Here is a 25,157-nt window from a genome sequence, read left to right as displayed (position 1 = left end):
TGGACACCTGAAAAAAGTCAGTCTGCTTGAATGAGTAGTAAAGAGATGCATGTGAGGACCAAAACGGTTTCTCCTAATAATTTTTAAAACATACACAGTCCTAGAAATTGTAATCATACATCCAGAATGTATTCTGGAAGCCCATGTTTGAACCTGGAGGCAAAAAATATGCAGGAAGGAACAAAATACAAAAGAGGCAAAGAGTCTGGCTGGCAAAAAGCTCCAAGTACAGGAAAATATTTTGAAGCAACAGCAAGAGTGAAGGCATCAAGCCAGATTATTAAAAACCTGGATTTTAAGATTTTACTTGTCTTTTTTATAACCAAGCTAAATGCAAAAACACATGGTAGCAATGGGACCAAAGGAAAACAAAATAAGCTTAACTTATATTAAGAATGCTGTTGGCTCACATGCCATAAGGTAATCACACTGACATTGCTCCCATCTGGACACAATGTGATTCAGCTTATTTACACCTCCTTGAAATGACAGCAGAAATGAAAAGCAGACCAGAGTCAATATGCAAGCCAAGCTCACTCCCCAACAGACATGGCATCTTTTGTATACATATGTTTCTAAATAAGGTAGTGCAGAAAATTTCCACTGACCCTTAAGTTATCGCATTGCTATCAGAAATCCAGCTCTTTTGCAAGGTCAGTGCCTTTTAATAAGTGAAAACTCTATTCTGTCCAAGCTCTGGAACTTCCTAGAAATTTTCCGCAAGTAAAATGATTATAGTTTGTTCCAGATAATTATTTTCATGTATCCTAATTAAGACCATTAAGTATTTTGTTAGAAGAAAATTAGGCAATATTCTTGGCATGATAGGAATACCTTAAAATTACAGTATACTTGAAGAATCAGAATAATACTGAGAAAATAAAAATGGGAAAGTATTTAAGCTGTGTTCCAATATATGCTTTTTATAGCAAAAGCAATAGAACCTAAACTTATATAGTGCCCCATATAAGCAGTCTCTGGGCAATTTACTATGTCAGCATATTGCCTCCAACAATCTGGGCCCTCATTTTATTGACCTTGGAAGGATGGAAGGCTGAGTCAACCTTGAGTCCATCAGGATTGAACTCCAGGCTGTGCACAGAGTTTGCTTGCAATACTCCACTTTAACCACTGCATTACTAGGGCTCTTTATATAGGTTAATTATAATTTTTAAAATACACATACAAAATATTCAAAGCAGAAATGGTATTCTGGCTAAGAAAAATATATTTCAAAAATTTTAAACAGAAAAGGAAATTATTTTCAGAAACATTTTCATCAGCACTGAAAAGCAGTGGGGGCTGAGGGGAAATGGTTTAAAAAAAGTTTGCTTTTTTAGGAACCATCCTGCAGAATAAGGTAACATCAGCATGATGCCTCTGCGTTTACTAAATCAGATATCTCCCACTCCAGAAAAGATTGTCCTGTCTCCTGTTCAACTTGATTTATTCCCAGAGCCTTCAAATGAGGACCAAATCTGATCAGCAGTCTGATCCTTGGCATCACCTAATAAGTTCACTCTAAGACAGGTTTTTGAATTTCTTGTGCTTCAAACTAATAAGGTTTGTAAACAGTGACATTGTGACATCATGGAAGTAGTTGAAACCAAACAACTTGGATTTTATTTAGCAGACTTTCGGAGATGATGGCTATGCTTGTTATGTAGAGGGTGGGAAGATGCTTTCTTTTTTTTCTTTCAATTTTTTCTTCCTTTTTATCTTGCACCTTTTTTCCTTTCTTTTCTCATTTGTATTACCTTTCAGTACTATAATTAAAACTTTTAATAAAATTATCTTTTTAAACAGTTAGTTGGAGCAAGATTGCCATTAAAGTCAACTATGCCAAGTCTATTCATAAAATATTTTTGCTGTATTGGAAGTGATATAGCTTTATAATTTGATTTTTTCTTCTGTGAATAGCAGGCTTTCTGGAAGAAAGAGAAATGATTATGCTGCAACAATATCTGGTCTCCAAGCTCAGAAGCAGATTGTTAGAGCAAAAGGATGGAGAGATGTGATATAGTGTCATGATATAAAATCTTTTCCATTTCTTTCATATCTTCACTAGCATAAGCTATTTAATGAATATTGTTCTGCTTAAGGCAGACATGTCAAACTTGTGACGTCATGTGACATCGCGCAATGTATCAGGACAGTTTTGCCATTGCCGGCAATGGGGTGGGCGTGGCTTCCAGATGATGCATCCGGCCCGCGGGCCAGGAGTTTGACACCCCTGGCTTAAGGGAACTTAAGAATCTCATGTTTTACTCAGCAGAAATCCCACTTCCTTAAAAAAAACAATTATGATTTAGATATTTGTATTGGGTGAGAATTAAGATAATCCAAGAAATTAGAAAGTACAGTATGAAGATATTTGTAAAGAGCTGACCTTTGTGCTGAATTTTTCACCAGATATGCAATCAGATGAATTTGCTAAGATCCAAAACATTCAATCCAAACCTGTAAGGAAGTGGACTTTATTTTTTTAATTTTATTTTAATAGAATAGTATCATATTCTCATACATTCTGATTTGAAGAGGGCACTTAAAAGACTAAGAAAGTTGTAAAGCCTGTGCAATCTCAGTATCTTCATGTAACTGAAGTAGTGTTTCCCCATCTCAGCAACTTTAAGATGTGTGGACATCGATCCCCAGAACTCTCCAAAGAGAATCCAAGCTATCTGGGGAATTCTGGGAAAAGTCTATACATCTTGTTGAAGATGAGAAACACAGTTTCTCACAGTTGTTGAAGTTGAGAAACACTGAACTAAAGGAACAAGACTTCAGATATACAGCAGCTTGTTTAATTTCATCTTGCAAGCTAAGTCAATGCATACATTAGTTGTCCCTAAAAAAAACCCTTGCTGGGAAACATTTGATGACAACAGAGGTAGGAATATGCAGTGTCAGCTGTCAAGTTAAGCACTGCTAATCTTGGGAGACCAGGAACACTGAGGAGCTGCCATAACCCACTGAGGATCTTATCCATGCTTCCATGGCTTCTGAGTTTTCAGCTATCAATGACATCTCAGTTGTTAGAAAAAAAATCATTTGCAAAACAAAAACACAAGATGAAATTTTGAGAAAGGAAAATTACGTGACTTCTGTCACATTCTGCATTTTTTTCCTGGTTTTTGAAAGAGTGTACCACGTACCTATAGTCTGTATGTGTTCTCTAGCATTATTAGAATATTCAGGTGTAGCAATTTAGTGTGAATCTGGGACCTCTATCATCTTTTAACTATAACGTTATTTGTTTAATATCTTGCCTTTCATTCAGGTGCTCACGATGACAGACTGTGCCAAGTACTCCAACAATCCCTGTATAAGCTGGGCTGTGGGAAAGTGACTGACTCAAAGTAGCCCAATGAGCTTTCATGACTGAAGATGGACTAGAAGCTACTCCAACACAGAATTTTATCCATTCTGCCCGACTGGCTCTCTAAATAATCAATGTTCCAAAAGAGAACAGTTTACATTTAATATTAATAAGCTGCTTAAATCAGAAATCAGATTATTTCTGGCATTAAAATCAGCTATAGTTTCTTAAAGTAAATGTTCTTCAAACAACATTCAACCTGAGATTTAGTCCTAATTATGAGATTCCCTTTTGAAAACTTTTTTTTTTTTTGCAAAAGGCATCTATTGTTTTGGATAAAAGTACGCAGAATAATTAGTTTTTATTAGTACTTTTACGGGTAAGATAAATATCGCTACCCTCGTTCTCAAGAAAAAAAATTATCTTAAAAAACCCTGATTATGTAATAAATATGATGGCACTGGAATTTATTGTGCTGCCTCAGCTGAGGTGGTGAAAGTGCATGTGAGCGAGTGAATGAGTGAGCCGGTGAGTGGGTCTAGCTGGGCTTCAGTGACACCGGGCCAAATTCCGCCGAAATAGTAACAGTTAACACTTCACTACACTTTGCGCTGTCATTCCTATTTTACTACGCACGCCGCTTTTCCTCTCTGCAAAGCGCGATGTTTTCCCCCAGGCAACCGAGGCCAAGGGTCAAGTATTAATGCCCGCCTGCATTAAAACTATTTACAGAAAGAGGAAGCGGGCTTTCCCATGCACGGGCGCTTGACCCTAAGAAAGGAGGGGAGGCCGCTCTCGGGCCAACGTGAGGAAGCGGCTCCTTTAAGTACCGGGCTGCGCCTCCTCTTTCCCTCAGCTGCTCCCGGAGCTGCGGCGAGGCGAGACGAGAGCGCCCGGTCGGTCCATTGTTGGAGAAAGCGCAGGCGCGCGCCGCTTTTGCCATCTGGAGCCCTCGCCTCTCCCGAGCAGCGCATCTCTCCTTTTTGCAGCTCACCTGCTGGTCCCCGAAAGACAGGTCCGCGCGCGTCCCCGTAGCAAGTTACCCAGCGCGCGCGCGCGCACACACACACGTGCTCGCTCGTTCTCTCTCTCTCTCCCTCCCTCCCGAGGAAGCGCTTCTGGCCGCTTTCCGATGGCTTCCTCCACGCGCGAATGGGCCGCCGCGTCCCTCAAGTAAAGGCGCGAGAAGAGCGCCGCCAAGGCAGGAAAGCCGGAGCTCTTCAGCCGCGCCTCGGTGGCTGTCCGGTGCGGCTTCATCTTCATCCCGCCGCCGCCGCCGCCTCCTCTTCCACCATGCCCTTGGCTTTCTGTGGCAGCGGGCACAACTCGACTGCTTACAAGGTGACCGACGGGGTGCTCAACAACGGCTGTTTCGTGGACGCCCTGAACGTGGTCCCCCATGTTTTCCTGCTTTTCATCACGTTCCCCATTCTCTTTATAGGTGAGTGCAGCTCTGGGAGGGAGAGAGAGAGAGGGAGGGAGGGAGCGGGGCGGAGTGGGTGTGCGCGCAAATGCTTTCTTAGCGCTTGTCCTTCCCGCCGTTTGCAGCGCCCACCTTCCCCACTTCCACAGCAGATTCCCGGCCCTCTTGCTCTCCCCGCGGACCGTCCTCCGTGCTGGGCTGCGCTTCTGGGTCACCTTTCTTGGCGTCGCCCATCTCCAGCGGGGCTCAGGAAGCAGGAGGACCGGCTGCTTATTCGCAGAGCTCCAAGGCACGGGCGAACTGAAGTAAGCGAACTCCTGTGGGCTGAACGAAGCTGACCTGCTTTCTTGTCTCAAAAGCGAATTCTCTCTCTCTCTCTCTCTCTCTCTCTCTCTCTCTCTCTCCCTCTCTCTCTCTCTCTCTCCCTCCCTCTCCCTCTCTCCCTCTCCCTCTCTCTCTCCCTCTCCCTCTCCCTCTCTCCCTCCCTCTCCCTCCCTCCCTCCCTCCCTCCCTCCCTCCCTCCCTCCCTCCCTCTCTCTCTCTCTCTCTCTCTCTCTCTCTCTCTCTCTCTCTCTCTCTCTCTCTCTCTCTCAAAAGGCAACTGGGCTGTTTTTTCCCTGGAAGAAGAACAAAACGCTTCGTTTCTCATCCAAACGTTTTCTTCTTCCTCAAGGAAAAAAACAACAACAGCCCAGTTGCCTTTTGAGGAAGAAAAAAAGCCAACACTTTTGAGACAAGTATGACCTGGATTACTGTGAATTTCCATATCTTTCTTTTTTCACTTTTCTCCTCTTCACCAAGCAATTCTTCTTCGGCAGCCAATAGCATGGATAGGATGTGGGTTCCATATCCAGTCATTCCCTGGGTCTCCGATGGGCTTAGCGGAATCAAATGTTCTTCTTTGCAAATACTGCAAGCGTTGTCGGGTACCATAAATGGAACATTATGACTCGCAGTGTGAAATGAAATCGAGCACAAGGTTATGGTGACTTTTAAAGGAGAGTATGAATATATAAGAATATATTCCTCAGTATGTGAGAGATGGTAGGATCTTCATGTGATAATTTCTACTACTTGCCCTCCTATATTTTCCCACCTCTTCCAACTCTGTGTGTGTGTGTGTGTGTGTGTGTGTGTGTTTGTGTGTTTGTTTGTTTGTTTCTTTGTGTATTGTTGGGGGAGGAGCATATGGATAGCTTGTACAGTTTTAATTAGTAACAAGAGTTTTCTATTTGAAGACAGAGATTTTCCTTAGCATTTCTTAGTTTTAAACATTCGTACAGGTATCCGAAGTTTCTTTTGGTAGGTAGGCTGCTATATAAATTTGTTTAATAAATGCAATAAAATTAAACATCTTCACAATCAGTACAGTAATCATTTCTGCTGTGTAACAAATAATCTAGGGAAGTCCTTGAAGTGTTAGAACTTTTAATAAAATACTTTGAATTAGATCCTAAGCTAATGAATCCATAATCATTGACAAATTATTTTGACAAGAAGTATTTTTCAGTGTTTTTTCTAGACACAACAGAATCTGTATACCGGGGCTTTTCAGCCAGTAGTACGGGTACCACCTGTGGTACATTGGCACCTTGTAGGTGGTATGCAACCATCTTAGAAAAATGGTAGCAGGGGAGGGGAAGGAGCTGAACTGGCAGCACCGCACAAGCCTGAGCGAGAGATGGCTGGAGCTGCAGGGCTGTCAGGGCTCAGCAGAAGCGCCAGGATCACCACCAGGATCCAGCTGGAGCTTGGCACTGATCCTGGTGCTTCTGCTGAGCCCAAACAAGCGCCAATCAGCTGGAATGTTGCAGCATCCCCAGGGTCTTGTGATTTACATTTAGATGCTTAGCAACTGATTCATATTTATGACAGTCACAGTGTCCCAGGGTCATGTGAAGTGACCAAAACCTGCTGCAACCACCCAGCAGACAGGAATAAAAATCAGACACTCCCCATCCCACCCCACTACCAATCCTCAACAGAAATGCTCACAACAATGAAAACCTCAGACAGGAGGAAGAGCGCCACTGGGAGGGCAGGCAGATGTCTTGCTCTGCTGTGGCTTGGGAGGCACTTTTTTCAGTGCCATTGTAACTTTGAACAGTCACTAAGCGAACTGTTGTAAGTCGAGGACTACCTGTACTTCAACACTTTTTTCTTTTTCTTTCATATTTTTTTTTTGGTCATCAAGTTTTTGACACCTTGCTAGGCAACTGGTGGTACTCAGATGTTGCCATATCCTAAAAGTGGTAGAATGGGTGAAAAAGTTGAAAATCCCTGCTGTATACGAGACATATAAAAAGTACCACTGCTAACTTTTTGTGTGTTTTTCCCCCTTAGTGGTTCACAGATAGCAGTGTTTTCTTGTTTGCAAAGAAAGTGTCCTTGATAATCATGAAAATTTATCCAGAGCTTTCTGGATAAATTGCAAAACAATTAACAGTTTCAAAAGGAAATATGTATATAAAGAAACCCCTTCATGGATTACTGCCTTGTCGTGGCGAAGGGGCTTGCCTAATTCAATGAAGCTATGAGCTATGCCATGCAGGACCACCCAAGATGGAAAGGTCATAGCAGAGAGTTCTGACAAAACGTGATCTAAGGGAGAAGGAAATGGCAACCCACTCCAGTATCTTTGCCATGAAAACCCCATGGACAGTACCAAAAGGAAAAAAAGATATGACGATGGAAGATGAGCCCGTCAGGTCAGAAGGCGTCCAATATGCTATTGGGGAAGAGCAGAGGGCTAGAACTAGTAGCGCCAGAAAGGATGAAGTGACTGGGCCAAAGCCGAAAGGACGCTCAGCTGTGGATGTGTCTGGTGGTGAAAGGAAAGTCCGATGCTGTAAATATTTCTTCTCCATAGGAACCTGGAATGTAAGATCCATGAATCAAGGCAAGCTGGACATGGTCAAACAAGAGATGACAAGACTGAACATCAATATCTTAGAAATCAGAGAACTAAAATAGACAGGAATGGGTGAATTTAATTCAGAGGACCATCAGGTATACAACTGCTGGCAATAATCCCTCAGAAGAAATGGAGTAGCCTTCATAGTCAATAAAAGAGTAGGAAAAGCAATACTGGGATATAATCCTCAAAATGTCAGAATGATTTCAGTACGAATCCAAGGCAAACCATTCAGTATCACAGTAGTCCAAGTCTATGCCCCAACCACCAGTGCTGAAGAGGATGAAATTGACCGGTTCTATGAAGCCCTACAGCACCTTATAGAACTAACACCAAAAAATGATGTCCTTATCATCATGGGGGATTGGAATGCTAAATTAGGAAGCCAAAAGATAACCGGAATAACAGGCAAGTTTGGCCTTGGAGTACAAAATGAAGCAGGGCACAGGCTGATAGAATTTTGTCAGGAGAACACATTGGTCATAGCAAATACTCTTCTCCAGCAACCCAAGAGACAGCTCTACACATGGACATCACCAGACGGTCAAAACAGAAATCAGATTGACTATGTGCTCTGCAGCCAAAGATGGAGAAGCTCTATACAGTCAGTAAAAACAAGACCAGGAGCTGACTGTGGCTCAGAGCATAAATTTTCTCATTGCAAAATTTAGGCTTAAACTGAAGAAAGTAGGGAAAAGCACTAGGCCACTCAGGTATGAATTAAATCATATCCCTGTTGAATATACAGTAGAGGTGACAAATAGATATAAGGAATTAGATTTGATAGACAGAGTGCCTGAAGAACTATGGACAGAGGTTCGCAACATTGTACAAAAAGTAGCAACTAAAACCATCCCAAAGAAAAAGAAATGCAAGAAAGCAAAATGGCTGTCTGAGGAAGCTTTGCAAATAGCTGAGGACAGGAGGGAAGCAAAAGGCAAGGGAGAAAAAGAAAGATACACCCAATTGAATGCAGAATTCCAGAGAATAGCTAGAAGAGATAAGAATGCCTTTTTAAATGAACAGTGCAAAGAAATAGAAGAAAACAATAGAATAGGGTGGACTAGAGATCTCTTCAAGAAAATTGGAGAGATGAAGGGAACGTTTCATGCAAAAATGGGCATGATAAAGGATCAAAATGGCAGGGACCTAACAGAGGCAGAAGAGATTAAGAAGAAGTGGCAAAATTACACAGAAGAACTATACAAGAATGAGCTTAACGTCCCTGATAACCACGATGAGGTGGTCACTGACCTCGAGCCAGACACCCTAGAATGTGAAGTGAAATGGACCTTAGGAAAGCTGAGCAACAACAAAGCTAGCGGAGGTGACAGTATTCCAGCTGAGCTATTCAAAATGTTAAAAGATGATGCAGTAAAAGTGCTACACTCAATTTGCCAGCAAATTTGGAAAACTCAACAGTGGCCACAGGATTGGAAAAGATCAGTTTACATTCCAATTCCAAAGAAAGGCAGTGCCAAAGAATGTTCAAACTATTGCATCATTGCACTCATTTCACATGTTAGTAAAGTTATGCTTAAAATCCTACAAGCTAGACTCCAGCAATATGTGGATCGAGAACTACCAGAAGTACAGGGAGGATTTTGAAGAGGCAGAGGAACTAGAGATCAAATTGCCAACATATGCTGGATCATGGAGAAAGCTAGGGAGTTCCAAAAAAACATCTACTTCTGCTTCATTGACTATGCTAAAGCATTTGATTGTGTGCATCACAACAAACTGTGGCAAGTTCTTAAAGAGATGGGAGTACCAGATCATCTTATTTGTCTCTTGAGAAGCCTATATGCGGGTCAAGAAACAACAGTGAGAACTGGACACGGAACTACTGATTGGTTCAAAATTGGGAAAGGAGTCCAACCAAGAAATTAAAAGACGCTTGCTCCTGGGGAGGAAAGCAATGGCAAATCTAGACAGCACACTAAAAAGCAGAGACACCACCCTGCCAACAAAAGTGCGTACAGTCAAGGCTATGGTCTTCCTAGTTGCAATGTATGGCTGTGAAAGTTGGACCATAAGAAAGGTTGAGCGCCAAAGAATTGAGGCCTTTGAACTATGGTGCTGAAGAAGACTCCTGCGAGTCCCTTGGACTGCAATGCGATCAAACCGGTCAGTCCGATCAACCCTGACTGCTCTTTAGAAGGCCAGATCCTGAAGTTGAAACTCAAATACTTTGGCCACCTAATGAGGAGGAAGGACTCACTGGAGAAGAGCCTAATGCTGGGAAAGATTGAGGGCAAGAGAAGAAGGGGATGACAGAGAATGAGGTGGCTGGATGGAGTCACTGAAGCAGTAGGCGTGAGCCTAAATGGACTCCAGAAGATGGTAGAGGACAGGAAGGCCTGGAGGAATGTTGTCCATGGGGTCGCGATGGGTTGGACACGACTTCGCAACTAAGAACAACAATATAAAGAAATTCACAGTGATGCTGAACCTAGCCTTCCTGAACTTACTAGTGATTAAGGCACAAGGCTAGAAAGCAGGAGACCATGAGTTCAAATTCCACCTTATTAGCCATGAAAGCCAGCTGGGTCACTCTGGGCCAGCCACTCTCTCTCTCCACCCAACTCACCTCACAGGGTTGTTGTTGTAGAGAGTCTTGTATGTGTTCATTACCTTGAATTATTTGTAAAAATAATTTAGGGTATAAAGAAAATAAAGAAATAAAATTTAAAAATGTGCAGAAAACAGTGTAACCATTTCCCATGTATCCTTCATAGAGTTTATAATCACCACCACCTACGGTTTTATTCTCAGTTACTCTGTAAGAAATGAATATTTATTTATTTATTTTAGAACATTTATATAGCCGCCTACTCACAGCAACTCTAGATGGCTTACAGCTAAAAAGCACAAAATAGAAAAAAATAAAAGATTTTTTAAAAAACCAATGATCTCCACAACAGCACACAATTAAATAAGCCATTTGATGGGCTTCTTCACATTCTGGGTTCCCCAGGCCCACTGGAAAAACCAAGGAAGTCCAAACACTCTCACTACTATACTCACCATTGTTGCTGGTTGAATTCCTGACTATTAGGAACTTAAATATATTTTCTTTATTCTTATCAGAGAAACTAAATCCAAATGGTTAGTTTCTCAATCTATAGGATTAACTACTTTCAGAAGTTCTATGATTATTTTGAATCTCTAGCCTAACCACAGCCCAACAGAGATGGATCCTTGATTCCATCTGTGTCATACTACACTCTTAATACAATTAGGTGGGTTGTTGTTTTTTCAACAGTATCAGTGCCAAACCTTTCTTTAATAAAATATTTCTCATTTCTGTGTTTTTTTTAAATCTCTCTTAATTTGTTATCTTAAAAACTCCCAGAATTGATCAATATTTTCCTCCCCAGTTTAGGATAGTTAGGGCAGGAAATTAGATTTGTTATTTGCACAAAAATGTTAAGGTAATGGTGATTATTTGCTTTTTATATTAGGATGGGGAAGTCAAAGTTCCAAAGTTCATATCCATCATAGCACTTGGCTTCATTTTCCTGGTCATAATTTACGGTGGATTTTGACTTTTATCCTTTTGTTTGTGCTGGTCTGTGAAATAGCTGAAGGGATCGTGTCAGATGGGTAAGAATGCACAATATATATATATATATAAATACATATAAAAATATATTTATTCTAACATAACTTGCTGAACTGTTTTGTTTGTTAGGAATTGAATATTAAGTTCATGGTGATTAACTTGTGACATGTATTCAAAAAAAATAAATAATAATAACTAATATTGCATATATACATGCACAATTGTTTTTAACTAGCCAGATGATTCTATTTTGTTTGTCACATTGTTGTGAATATATTTTCTACACTATATTTTCTACACTCTATGATTCCCATACCTATAAAGGTTCAAAATATCCAAACAGGGGGGGAAATGCACTGTTCTCAAAATGTATAAATCTGAATCCAAACTATTTAAAAAAGAGTTTTTCCCCCAATAAGAATATTTAGGACCTTCAACCTACAATGCTGTTCACTTTAAAATGTATGATGAGACCACACTGTTAGAAAGGCAAAGGTTACCTACATTTTTTATTGTAATGCTGAAGAAACAGACACTTGTTTTTCTAAGAGTATATAAGTAACAGTTACTTGTTATTTTATTTAATAAATTGTGTTAATTTGCAAAGGTGCTACCAGACTCTGATTTTGGACTAACATATACTAACATGGCTCTCTTCTGGTAATTATTATTCATTGGTTAGTCTCCTAAAGAATCCTTCCCTCCATGTTGGGGGCAAGGGGATGTATTTTTACTAAATATTTCTTCCAATAGTAGTGTTTTCACACCGTATATCACACTATGCTGAAGGGATTCCACCTGAAGTGTTATCTAGCTAATTTGGTCTGGTTTGCATAAACTGATTTTATTGATTTTCTGAATTATAGTTTATCTGTTTGTAATTCTGCACTAAAACTGAATAAAACACCTTTTTATCTATTGTTGGTAAGATTATTTAATAATAGCAGAAAGATTTATTTAGAGTTACATCTGAACCCTTGTTTCCTAATTTCCCGCAATATCTAAGAGCAGTTTGGGAAAGCAGGACTTGCAGAAAAAAAAGGGGGAAGTCCCATTACATAAAAATCCATTCTTTCAACAGAATGAATGTTTAGTTAAGACTGAAGCCAAGATCTACAGTAATCCCAAATCCTTATCTTGTATTTAATACTACTTAGGAATAGTAATATGACATACATCTCAGGAGTGAAATGTAGAAAGGAGGACTATGATTTTTTTTAATAGTTCAAATATCTATCAGCCTTGAAAGATGAAGCATTTTCTCTTTGTAACTGTCTATTTGGCTATAGAAGCTTAAGACTTGTACAGCATGTGAGAAGATCGCATTCAAAAAGTGGGCAAGACCAATGGCCAATCTGGAATGAGTTTCAAAGGTTAGAAAGTGGGCTGAATTTCTTACGCTTATTGTGCTCCCAAAACTCAGAAAGGTACCCTAGCACTGATGATGTTACCTAGTTTGGGTAATAAAATATCTGCAAATAAACAAGCTCAGCGACACCAAGGACCCCTCAAACTCAGAAATATAACAAAAGAACTACATTTGGGTCTCAGTGGGAGATCTGAGGTTCACAAACAAGTCATTAATGGGCAATTTATGATCTCTAGACTAAAAATTTTTACCACCCACCCCTTCTTTTTTAAAATAGCCTTCTTGGAAGTGAGCTTAATTTCTGATGAATTAATCCCCATGGCCATGTAATTTTCTTGGTAGCAGTATGGAAATAGTACGTTCATCCACAGTTTTGAAATGTTGTTTCTTGGCAATCTTCCATTCAAATACTAATTGAGTAATCCCATTTAGCTTCTAAACCCAGATGAGGTCACCCAGATGCTCTCAGTTGCTGTATGTATTTACTATACTTCATAACAGTACAAATACAAGCACGTCATTTCCCCCTTTTTCTGTATCCTTGCCCTGAAAAATGAGTGGGCCTATATAATATTGCTTATCTTAGATTTACTATAACACTGATACACTTCCTTATGTCTGCATATGAAAATGCTCCATCTGGAGAGAGTTGGAAGTGCACATATTCTTTTACATATACATATTAATATTTCTCTTTGAAAGAATGAACCTACTTATTAATATGTTTCATTTTACTTAGGATTTCGAAATCTGGTCATTTACACCTATACATGCCACCAGGGATGGCATTTTTGGCAGCCATCACATCCATTGTTTATTATCACAACATTGAAACATCCAATTTTCCAAAATTATTAATAGGTATGTATCACCTATAAGGAATGTGGGTGGCAAGCTTGGGAGCATAATGCTTGATTACATAAGCTTTCAGATCTTCATATGTTCTTATGAAATTGCTTGTATTATAGATAAAAATGCGTAGGATTTTAGTTACTCCAAAACAGTTTTAGAGGAAATGTGACACTCCAATGCCATATTGCAAGAATTTAGAATAGTTTCCTAGTTTTCCTAGAAATGTTCTTCTCTCCCTAATTTAATCGAAAGTAAGAGTTTATTTCTACAAGACATCATTCCCTAACATGTCCAATATTTCCCATAGTTTTCCTGTAATATAGTTGTGATGTTAAAATATGAATTACTAAGTTTATGCATCTGCATTTTATGTTAATAGTGCTGTATGCTATTTATTTATTATTGCCATTTCAATGAATTCTAGGCAGTGTACGATAATTTCTAACAAAAACAATAGTTTATATATTTTCACTGTTACATAAATAGTTTATATCAGGGGTGTCCAAACTTTTTTCAAAGAGGGCCAGATTGGATGAAGTGAACATGCTGGAGGGCCGAACATTTTTCCGAACATTCTTTGAACAATTGCAATTAAATGCAAATGAATTATTTTATGCCAAGTTAATTGCAAATGGCATACTTTTCATTTTATAACATTAAGATCAACTGGCAGCTGAGTTTTCACTATGTCGGCAACCCGCGGCTCCGGAGCCACATGCGGCTCTTTGAGCCGTCTCCTGCGGCTCCCAACCGCCCGGTGCGCGCGCACCTCTTTGAACGGGCAGTGGTGCGTGCACACCTCTCCAAATGGAGAGTGGCACCACCCGTTCCGAGAGGTGCGCGCGCACCTTTCCGAAGGGCGGAGGTGCACGCGCACCTCTCCAAGCCGCCGCCGTCCGGAGACCTGCCGACGTTTGGGGAGGTTTGGGGAGGTGCGCGCCGGGGAAAAGGCCGCGAGACGAGGGGGGAGGAAGGATGGGGTGGGGGAGAAGGAGGCTTCCCGGGCTGGGGGGGGAAAGCAGAAGCGAGGGATCAGGACTCCTCCCGCTTGGCTGCTGCCGCCGCCGCCGCTCCTACGGCCGCCGCCGCCTGCTCTCTTGGCTGGTTGCTTTCCGCTTCTCTCCCCCCGCCTGCCCTCCTTCCTGCCTTCCTCCCCTCCGCCTCGCCTTCCCCGCTCCTGCGTTTTCCCTCTCCCCGCCTCGGATTCGGGGTGATTCCCCGGGAGAGGGCGATGGGATTCCGGTGAGCTTTAAAGCCTTCTCGGTGGTCTCCGGCACGGCTCAGGAAGCGTTTCTGCGCCGCCCGGTCGGAGCCTTTGCCTCCTTCCCTCCCCCAAGCAAGGCATCCTTTTTCAAGTTGCAAAACCAAGCGGGGTGAAGCGGGCTGTCGGGAAAGACATTCAGGAGGGTCCCCCTGGAGAGGAGCGGGAGAAGGAGGAGGAGGGAAAGGAGGAGGAGGAGGTGATCGACTCGCCCAACCCAGTCCGTGCCGGCCAGCCCCGTAACGTCCGAGCTCGCACCGCGGGCGGAGAGGCAGGAAGCCGAGAGGAAGAAGACTGCCAGGAAGCTGCCTCTGCAGCCGCCGCCTCCTCCTCCACAGCCGCCGCCTCTGTCGCCGCCGCTGCTAGGAAGGCTGCCGGTGCTGCGGCCGCCGCCGCCACTGCCTCCTCCGCCACTGGGGCCTGACCCGGGGTGTTGCTGCTGGATCGCGCTCGTCCCCGCCGCAAGTCTTCTTCCTCTCGGCTTCCTGCCTCTCCGCCCACGGTGCGAGTTCGGACGTTACGGGGCTGGCCGGCCCGGACTGGGTTGGGCGAGTCGATCACCTCCTCCTCCTCCTTTCCCTCCTCCTCCTCCTCCTTCTCCCGCTCCTCTCCAGGGGGACCCTCCTGAATGTCTTTCCCGACAGCCCGCTTCACCCCGCTTGGTTTTGCAACTTGAAAAAGGACGCCTTGCTTGGGGGAGGGAAGGAGGCAAAGGCTCCGGCCGGGCGGCGCAGAGACGCTTCCTGAGCCGTGCCGGAGACCGCCGAGAAGGCTTGAAAGCTCACCGGAATCCCATCGCCCTCTCCCGGGGAATCACCCTGAATCCGAGGCGGGGAGAGGGAAAACGCGGGAGCGGGGAAGGCGAGGCGGAGGGGAGGAAGGCAGGAAGGAGGGCAGGCGGGGGGGAGAGAAGCGGAAAGCAACCAGCCAAGAGAGCAGGCGGCGGCCGTAGGAGTGGTGGCGGCGGCGGCAGCAACCAAGCGGGAGGAGTCCTGATCCCTCGCTTCTGCTTTCCCCCCCCTAGCCCGGGAAGCCTCCTTCTCCCCCACCCCATCCCTCCCCCCAGCCCGGACCCCCTTCTCTCCCGGCCTTTTCCCCAGCGCGCACCTCCCCAAACCTCCCCAAACGTCGGCAGGTTTGGGGAGGTGCGCACGCACCTCTCGGAATGGGTAGCAGAGAGTCAATACGGCAGGAGGAGGAGCAGCAGCAGCAGCAGCAAGCAGCCGCAGTTGTTAGCTTTACCTCCGGGAAAGGAGGAGACGGAGGACGGCGAGAGCGCGAACTTAATGCACTTGTAGTAGGGCAGTGAGTCCCGCCAGGCCCGCCCCGCGCCTGCGCCGCTCGTCTTCCAAGTTTGGGCAGTGACGTCAGGATGCGGCCCTCTCACCGCCCTCCTGCGGCAGACAGTCTTCTGCTTGCCACCCTCAATCAGAAGGGAGGGCCGCATTTGCACAGGGCAGGGAGGGCTGTTAGAGGGCCGGATTAAACCGCCCCGCGGGCCGCAAATGGCCCGCGGGCCGGACTTTGGACATGCCTGGTTTATATATTTTTAAAAATATGTAGTTTATATATTTTCACTGTTACATAAAGCACTCTTTTCAACAGTGAGAGCATATAGTTATCTAAATTTCATGTGTTATTTGTTATATCTGGGAATAAAAAAGATAAAGATTTCATTAGCCATAAATGTATCAGGGAACCTCCTAACAACATTATGAACCTGTCAATGAAGTTCCTCAGATTATCTCAAAATCCCTGTTGTTTGTTTTAGGGCTTTTTTAAACATAAAATTATATTGCTGTTTGATTTTATCTTTTATCTTCTCAAAATGAGATTTTTTGAGACACTATTAAAACATTTTTTTAATAATGATAATATATTAAATCTACCTATATATTTAACAGAAGATTTTGATTATACAAATATGCAATATAAAATTCATTTGGATTAATAACCTGCTGTTTGTTTATTATAAATAAAATAATAAAAAAGAGTTAAGCAATACTCTGCTGTTAATTCACAGTCCAATTGTGATGAATAACACACATATTACACATGGACTATATTAAATGAAAACAAGTAAAAATGGATTATATCAAAATGTATTTGTGTAAATCTATGGTGATTCTACTTTCAGAAAACTGTACAGTTTTGTTCTGTCTCAAAAAAGATATACTATAGAAAAGGTGAAAGAGGTTACTAAATAATTAAAAAGCAGGACATACACATACACAAAAGACATACATCACATATACGGAGAAAGTAAATCCAAAAAGTAAAGTAAAGTCAGAATAAATGTCCTGTATCTTTTAATTTAGATGTACTTAGCAAAGCATATTGTAGCAGTGGATGGAATACACAAGATTTACCACTAGGTAGCTCTAAAAAGCTTTGAAAAATGCTTGACAAATTCAAAAGTGGATCGATCCCTTAAAGCTATCTCAACTATCTCACTGGCTTCTAGTCAAACTTCTGCCTCTTACAGTTTACTATTCTTTGGGAAAAGAGTTTAAAGATAGCACTATTAAGTTAAATATTCATGGAATAGAATTATTTTGGATTCAATCAAAACAGTCTGACTCAGTCTGCTGGATGTCATGGTTCCAACACATGAAATTCTTCAAAAGAACTTTGAGGCATTGCTTGCCTTAAAGAATCTTTTATTCAAGAAACAAAGTATCAGCACTACATAGTGGAAACCAAACACTAAATTCCCTTCCCCTGGATACAAAGTATCAAAGCACAATTCCCTCCTCCAATAAACAGTCATAAATCACATTCCCCAATTAGCTTGAAGCGTGGGCTTTCTCCCCCAGCTCTCCAGCCTGCCAAAACTCTTTATCAACTCTGGGCGCAATGACCTTGGATTCCCATGGCTGAGTTATTGTTATGACTAGCTGGACTCTCATCCACATTCCCCCCTCCCAGCATCAATTAACTCTAAAAGCAATAGAGAAAAATGGCTGCATTTCCATCTGTTGTCAAAGTAAGAACATCCGATGTTAGCAGTGTTGACACTAGATGTTATCAGTAATGACTATATGGTGGAACGAATTGAGAATTTGTTTACTATTTCAGTTTCTACGACTCTAGCTTACCATGATTAAAATCTACAATATAATAAATTAAAATGACAAAAGTAGTAAAGCCGTGGGAGGAACACAATTAAAGAACAAACTGTTACGTTACCAGGTCTGGAATACCTGTAGCTTCTGAGTGCCCTTTTCAAGGGAAACCCCATGTAGAATGCAATGAAGTGCTCTAACTAAGGTGTGAGTGGCTATGAGTAAGGTCTCTCACTCCAGAAAAGGACACAATTGGCAGACCAGATGATTCCGTACAAAGGCTTTTCTGACCATAACTACCACTGTGGACACTTTGAGGAGAGCTGTGAGTGCATGGGGGAAAAAATCCAGATTCTCTCTGGAGAAATATAATGTCTTATAGAGGTAAAGTTGGGATCTCCCCAGAACAGGATTATCAATGAATACACTTGCTAGAATTGAGCTTCCCTTTGTTTCTACATATCCAGCTGGAATTCAATTCCAAGTGGCTCCAAATGACTTTATCCAACAGATGCCTTGAATAGTCCTCACAGTTTTCACGGTGGTATTGTAGAGGTTCTTGAATAGCAATCAGCAAATACAATCAGAATAAAAAGTAGTTAAAAATAGGTACATTTTGTTGCTCTGGTGGAGAGGCTTGCTGTGCCTTTTTAGGATTGATCCTTCACCCTTGGTCTCACTTGGCTCTCAGCTGTCTCCAAATAGCTGTAACACATGCAGCCGTCATACCTTGGTAAACCATCTCAGCAGATGGGCCAAACCAGGGAGAATAGCCAACTTCAATTTGTCTATCCCAGTGAGCGTAGTCTGGCCTGGAAAATTGAGTAGACAAGGCTGATCAATGATCAAGATGACATGCCCAGCAGGTGTTGTAGAGCACTAGGAACACAAGAAGACACAGACATCTTGATCATCCACTGCAGCAGGAGAGATCATCAGCCCCTCCTGTTTGTCCCATTGGATTAAGGTCTCTTCTACTGAGAGAATGGGGCTGTCCCTGTACAAAGAAATTGACTTCAGAATCAGCAAGGACAGTTAGGCTATAGGGCCCCTGTGTGCTCAACCAACACAATGTCCATATTTCCACAAAGCTGAACATCTACAGAACTGTGGTTATCCATTCGCTTCTATATGGATGCGAATCCTGAACTCTGTATCAACGACACATCAAACAACTGGAGCAATTTCACATTCACACTCTCCTCTCCATCCTTCACATTCATTGGCAACACCATATCTCCAACATGAAGGTCTTGGATCATGTAAAGTCCAACAGTATTGATTCCCTGAGAGTTCAGAAGTGGTTGGTGGGACACATTATTAGAATGGATAACCACCATATGCTTTGCTAGCTGCTCTGTAGTATATTGGAGACTGGGGAAAGATCTAAAGGATGTCCATGCAAGCACAACAAAGATGCTGTGAAGGAAATGCTATGCCATTGTGACTCCAGCCAAGGAAACTAGAGCTGCAGTTGCTGAGAGAGCCCACTAGCGATCTCTGTACTAACGTGTTTCCCCAAAAGTAAGACCTACCCTGAAAATAAGCCCTAGCTTGACTTGGGGGGGGGCTAATATAAGCCTACCCCCAAAATAAGCCCTAATTTTCGGCACATGGCTAAAAATCAAGTTAGGGTAGGGGATGGGGGTTGGAGCTCACCATTACAGCCAGGCCTCCCATCAATTTACACTTGTTTTGCCAGCCCATAGCTTGTTTATCGGCTGCACAGGCCTTCTGGAAAGGCCTCTGACTGAAATGCAGGCCAGAGCTCCATTCTCAGCTGCAGAATGAAGTTGCTCCTTCGGCCACATATGCATATTTTATGCTGGTTTATAGAAGTTGAACCATGCCAAACCATGGTTGACTATGGGTTAAGCAGAAGAAAATAAAACTCATAAATATGCATTGTAATTAATCTGGTTTAATTAAACAATCTGGACTTAATTAATTTTATTTTTATTTTTTTTGCTTAATTGCTTAATTTGCTTAAAAATAATTATTTTTCTGGGCTCCTAACAAACAATAAAAATTCTGATATTCCAAACAACATATCTGAAAATTTCCAGAATAATTTGTATTCAGGTTCATTCTAAGAAAAGGGGTAGGGTTAGTTACACTTGGTTAACAATGCAGGTTTTCTAGTAACCATAGTAATCTAATTTAGTTATATTTATATCAATCTTTTTGGAGTGTAGATTCTTTTAAAAATAATATAATTGTGTTTGTCTTCAGTAATTATCAGCATCTCAAATAACATTCTTTATTTTCAACAGCCTTGTTATTCTATTGGACTTTGGCTTTTATAACCAAAACTATCAAGTTTGTCAAGTTTTGTGATAATAATATTGGACCACGCCAGCTTCGATTCTGCCTCACAGCACTCTTGGTTGTACTTTATGGAATGCTGCTAATTGTAGAAATTAACGTAATCCGAGTGAGGGTAAGATTTAATTGTATATGCATGATAACTCAGGGAAGAAGAACAGGAGAGAAAACTAAAGAGCTAGATTATTTCTACTTTGGCTCTCTGCTTGGCCAGAACTTTAGCCAGCTGAAATCATTTTAAAGCAAGATTTATAAAATTAGCTTGTTCCACAAGATGGTGCCAAACAGCCTGGCACACAAATATACATCTGGAATTAGATTAGATAATTGATTCATATTAGTGAGAATTAATGCTGTTCATCATCAGTTACTTCCAGAACAATTCCTTAGTTCAGAAGCTCTATGAATACTTTACTGAGATTTTCATATACCTATTTTCTTAAGTGGAAAAATTGAATGTCATGTAATATCCAACTATTTATAATTAAATTGTATCTTTTTATGCCTTCTGAAGATGTGTTTTGGGCTGGCAAGTTATTGTTGCAGGCTATGTAAGTCTAGCCTTAAATCAGTTTATTTATTATTCGTATTTCAGAATAGGAGGAAAAATGTTTACATTTCTGTCTTCCTCCACGTATTAATCTCACTACAATAGAAATTATAATTTAATACTCTGGAATTATTGGAATTTAAATATGTTTATCTATTAAAATTGAGCTAACTTTTGACTGCTAGGTTGAAAAGCATCTAACAGAAACATAGCACTAATCTGAGAAATATTTACTGTTTTCTAAGTTGTGAAACTATTGTAAATTAATTCTAGCTATTATGTTTTTGAAAAAGATTTTGTATTGTAAAAGTAGTTTATCTAAAGCATTCTTTTTTAATTTCATGTATGCAAACTCTAAAATTCATGATTATTTGGTCGTCTTGAGCAGGGAAATAATTACAGGATAATGGTAATTTTATCTGCCTTCATATTAATTTGCTGATTCTTTTTGACTTTACAAAACTTAGAGATATATTTTCTTCAAAAAACCCAAAGAAGTAAAACCTCCTGAGGATCTTCAGGACCTTGGAGTCAGATTCCTGCAACCTTTTGTGAATCTCCTATCCAAAGGAACATATTGGTGGATGAATACTTTTATTAAAACTGCCCACAAAAAACCCATAGATTTGAAAGCTATAGGCAAACTGCCTATTGCAATGAGAGCTGTCACCAACTACATGCACCTTAATAAGGCTTTTCAAGCACAAAAGGTATGACTGCAAAACAAACAGATTTCATATGGTATAAAGAGGATGTCCTCTTTTTAAAACTGACAAGACTTTTATACACCTGTGAATGTCATCTGAGAAAAAAAAACAGTTGGAAGATTTCTTTGTTGACAATTTAGTAGCATGTATGCCAATATTTAAAATCAAACTCCACCCACAGTCTGGAGTTCAATCCTGACGGGGCTCAAGGTTGACTTAGCCTTCCATCCTTCCAAGGTCGATAACATGAGGATCCAGATTGTTGGGGTCAATAGGCTGACACTGTAAACCACTTAGAGAGGGTTGTAAAAGCACTGTGGAGAGGTATACAAGGCTAAGTGCTATTGCTATAGTAATACAAAATAAAGTAATTATGAGTTAATTGTTAGACACAGCTAGATCTATAATTTAATGGTAACAGGGCTTGGGGATGGTAACTTTAACTTGCTCCCTTCTTCCATGGCCAAGAAATGAAAACAGTTATTATCTCTTCTAGTAAAGGTCAGGATTTATAAAACCTTATTTATGTATTATGTATTTTAGAACATAAAAATTTTAAAATGTCACCCCCTGCCTGAATTTAATAATTTGTATTATTACTGGACAGAACAAAGACACTCCATATCCACAAGGATCCAGAAGTATTTGGTGTGCCCTCTGCTATGGCTTTGGAAGACCTTTAGCTTTAAGCAGCACTTTCCGTATTCTGGCAGATTTGCTTGGATTTGCTGGTCCACTTTGCATCTCTGGGATTGTTCATGTAAGGAAAGGAAACAACACTTCGCATGTCCAGGTACTTCCTTTGAATCATTAACATAAAATGTCTGTTAACTTTTTCTTTGTTCTAAGCTTGCTAAACTCACTTTTTCTAAACTTCAAGCTGCAGAAATCATGGTCCCTGGCTTAATTATATGAGGGCATGTGGGTGTTTAAAATTCACTCTTGCTCTCTGGATGAGCCCTGTGAAAACTGATTCCTTTTCCTTTTTGTGTGCGTGAGTGAATGAGCGTGAGTGAATGAGTCACTCAGTTGTGGCCTTGACACTGTTCCAGCTGGCACCAAGCCACAAGAAATGACCAAAAGCCTGTCAAAAATAAAATACAGTATTTTCCCATTCCCAGGATTATCATCTTCCTGTAACAAAGAAGCTGCAGATCTCCCAGACAATTGTGGCGGCATTCTCTCTGTCTCTCTCTTTATACAGAAATTAAGAAAAAACAGATTTCTGTTGTGACAAAACAGTTCCATAGTCTTGAGGGCCATCGTATTGGAAAAGTCAATAAAGGGACCTGGTATTGCAAGGAAATTATATCCAAAGAAAAATATACTAAACACAAATATACCTTGCTTTTATATTCCCAGATTCCCCCCCCCCCAAAAAAAAAAGTTTTTATAAATGCAAGTCCAAACAAAAAACCTTTCAGGTTAAAAGGTGAGCAATTTTTTATCCATATTAATGAGCTTTGCTTTTTTTTAAGATTCCATAAACAGCTAATCAGTTTGACTGCAAATATGCAGTATAGTAAAAGATTGGCATTTGTATAATGGAATGGAAATAGAATAATTTCTATAATTGTAGCTTTTAAAATAATATATTTTCAAGTTTTCTCCATCAGTTCAGTATTTAGGAAGAGGAAACAATAATAGTGTTTTGGATTATAAATTATTAAAAAGAAAAAAGAAATAATATAATTTATTGTAGAAAAATGCAGCTTTAGCTCATGTAACATATTTAAAAGGTAACCACCTTAGTGATTTATAGAATGAGCCAGCAGTTCTTGTGGTAACACAAAACCTTTTAATGCTTTATCATTTATATACTTTTATTAATATACTGTGGCTAACTTCACCATTTAATAGAGGTAGCCTCTCTAAGAAAAAACAGAGAATGGCCTTATAAAGAATCACATCAAACTTTGAAAGTTAGAATGTTTTTATAAGATTATGCTTTACATTTTCAATGATATATTATTCAACCATATATTGTTTCAGTACTTATGTCATGCTAACAATACTATCTTCTTTAGTAACAGCTTTAGGAAGCATTAATCATTTATTTTTGTTCTAGTTTTAAACATATTTTGCTTCCAAAATTAGATGTAAGAATAAAATGAAGAGCAGATCTTCTAGTAAGAAATATATTAAGATATAAGTTTAAACAGCCTGATGTAGGAGATGACCAGGCGGAGCCTGAGAGCGGGGTCAAATACACCATCAATCTGGAGTCCCTATGCCACTGAAAGTGACCCAGGTCTAGCTCTCCTTGAAGTCTGTTGACTCTTGTCTGTTGCCAGTCCACATTGATAATTAGTAGATCCGATTCTTGTGTATAGGTTGCATGGAATAAACTCAGCTCTTGGTTTCTTGTGCCTGATACCCACATTTGTTTAAGTACAAGAATTCTAATTTAACTACTTTTGTATATGATAAAGACAAAATGATTTGTTTAAAGAGAAGCCCAAATTATAATAGAATAAGAGTATAATAAAATCGGAAGGGACCTTGGAGGTCTTTTAGTCCAACCCCTGCTCAAGCAGGAGACCCTATACTATTGCAGACAAATGGCCGTCAAATCTCTTCTTAAAAACTTCTAGTGATGGAGCACACACAACACTTGCAAAATATTGGAAAACAACTGAAAATATTACAAGTTAAAACATAAATTACACCATTAATGAGTTGAGTTCATTCAAACATCAGTCCAACAGAAGAGGTCACCATGAGTTTCATTTCCTAGAGCCTTCTACTTTCTCCTACTTTCTCCAGAATCTCCCTGAAGGAAATTAAAACATAATGAAATAAAGCTAGGGCGGTGAGGTTGAACAATTTATGCTTGTCATGTCAAAAATTCTTAAAATGTGTACCTTTGTTTAGTTGCTATGCCATACACAAATACCCTGGACAAGATCTTCTCTTTGGACTCTTCTCTCCTCTGGACTCTTCTCACCAGATAGTCTAGGTCAAGTGAGAAGGCCTTCCAGCTATTTTTCTATCTTGTATTTTATGCCATTGGTCATAAAATAGCCAATAAATCTTATTTGTAATAGATTTTGAACAAATATTTTCATATGTTTACGGTATTCAACTAGGAGCATGGAGGCCCAGGTTCAAGTCGGTATTTTGCTGTGAAGGCTTCCTGTGTGGTGCTGAGCTAAATGGCATCTTTCAGTCTTGTTATTTTAGGTTTCAAATGGAGAAAAAGAACAATATTAATCAGACTAGTATATACTACGCATTATGTTGGTTGAACACAATTGTATGATCCAGTCCTTGTAAACCTAGAGCCTATACATGGCAGGAATTCTATAGCACTCAACAGAATCTCCTCACCCCTCACCACAATATCATAATGTATAAATATTCAGCCTCCCTATCCACCTTTAGTGTAAGTTATTCAAAGTACCTAATTAGCCTATATCTAATAAAAAGGAGAGCTGATATTGGTAAGATAGCACAGATTCTTTAGGTTCCATTTAATGCCCCAGTTCAACATTTTACTGGCTCTTAAGAAGTACTTCCATTTCATCTTTCTTCTTCTCAAATGCATCCCTGAAGAGTCAGTTGAATGAAATTATCCTAATGCTTTTGCTTCCAAAGTTATTCTTGACCTACAATTGTAATACAAAACTAACACCAGATACATACGATCTCTTTAACCTAACCCAAGGGCGCTTGCATATTGTTGATAATATTGATGCTAAGTTTTAGTCACTGCTATTATCTCTTTGATTTTAACTTTGTTTTTTTAGTATTGAGAACAGACAAGTGATAATTTTCTATGCAAAATGAAGCACTTGAAGATACTAT

At 40.6% G+C, this 25,157-nt stretch overlaps 1 protein-coding gene across 1 annotated transcript in view; it reads left to right on the top strand.

Moving 5' to 3' along the window:
* Positions 1-4,547: 4,547 nt before the first annotated feature.
* Positions 4,548-25,157, top strand: part of ABCC8 (ATP binding cassette subfamily C member 8) — a gene marked incomplete at its 3' end in the record, with an annotated part of 70,993 nt that continues 50,383 nt past the window's right edge. Inside the window, exons 1-6 of the mRNA XM_083358473.1 lie at positions 4,548-4,760; positions 11,121-11,262; positions 13,330-13,451; positions 20,042-20,208; positions 21,111-21,353; positions 21,958-22,143. Of these exons, the coding sequence (XP_083214599.1) occupies positions 4,613-4,760; positions 11,121-11,262; positions 13,330-13,451; positions 20,042-20,208; positions 21,111-21,353; positions 21,958-22,143 (1,008 nt within the window). The 5' untranslated portion in view covers positions 4,548-4,612. The remainder of the gene's footprint in view (positions 4,761-11,120; positions 11,263-13,329; positions 13,452-20,041; positions 20,209-21,110; positions 21,354-21,957; positions 22,144-25,157) is intronic.

The sequence above is a fragment of the Vipera ursinii genome (assembly GCF_947247035.1).
Source record: "Vipera ursinii genome assembly, chromosome: 1".
NCBI lineage: Eukaryota > Metazoa > Chordata > Lepidosauria > Squamata > Viperidae > Vipera > Vipera ursinii.
Note: the sequence above shows the minus strand (reverse complement) of the source record. Positions and strands in the feature narration are given on the sequence as shown.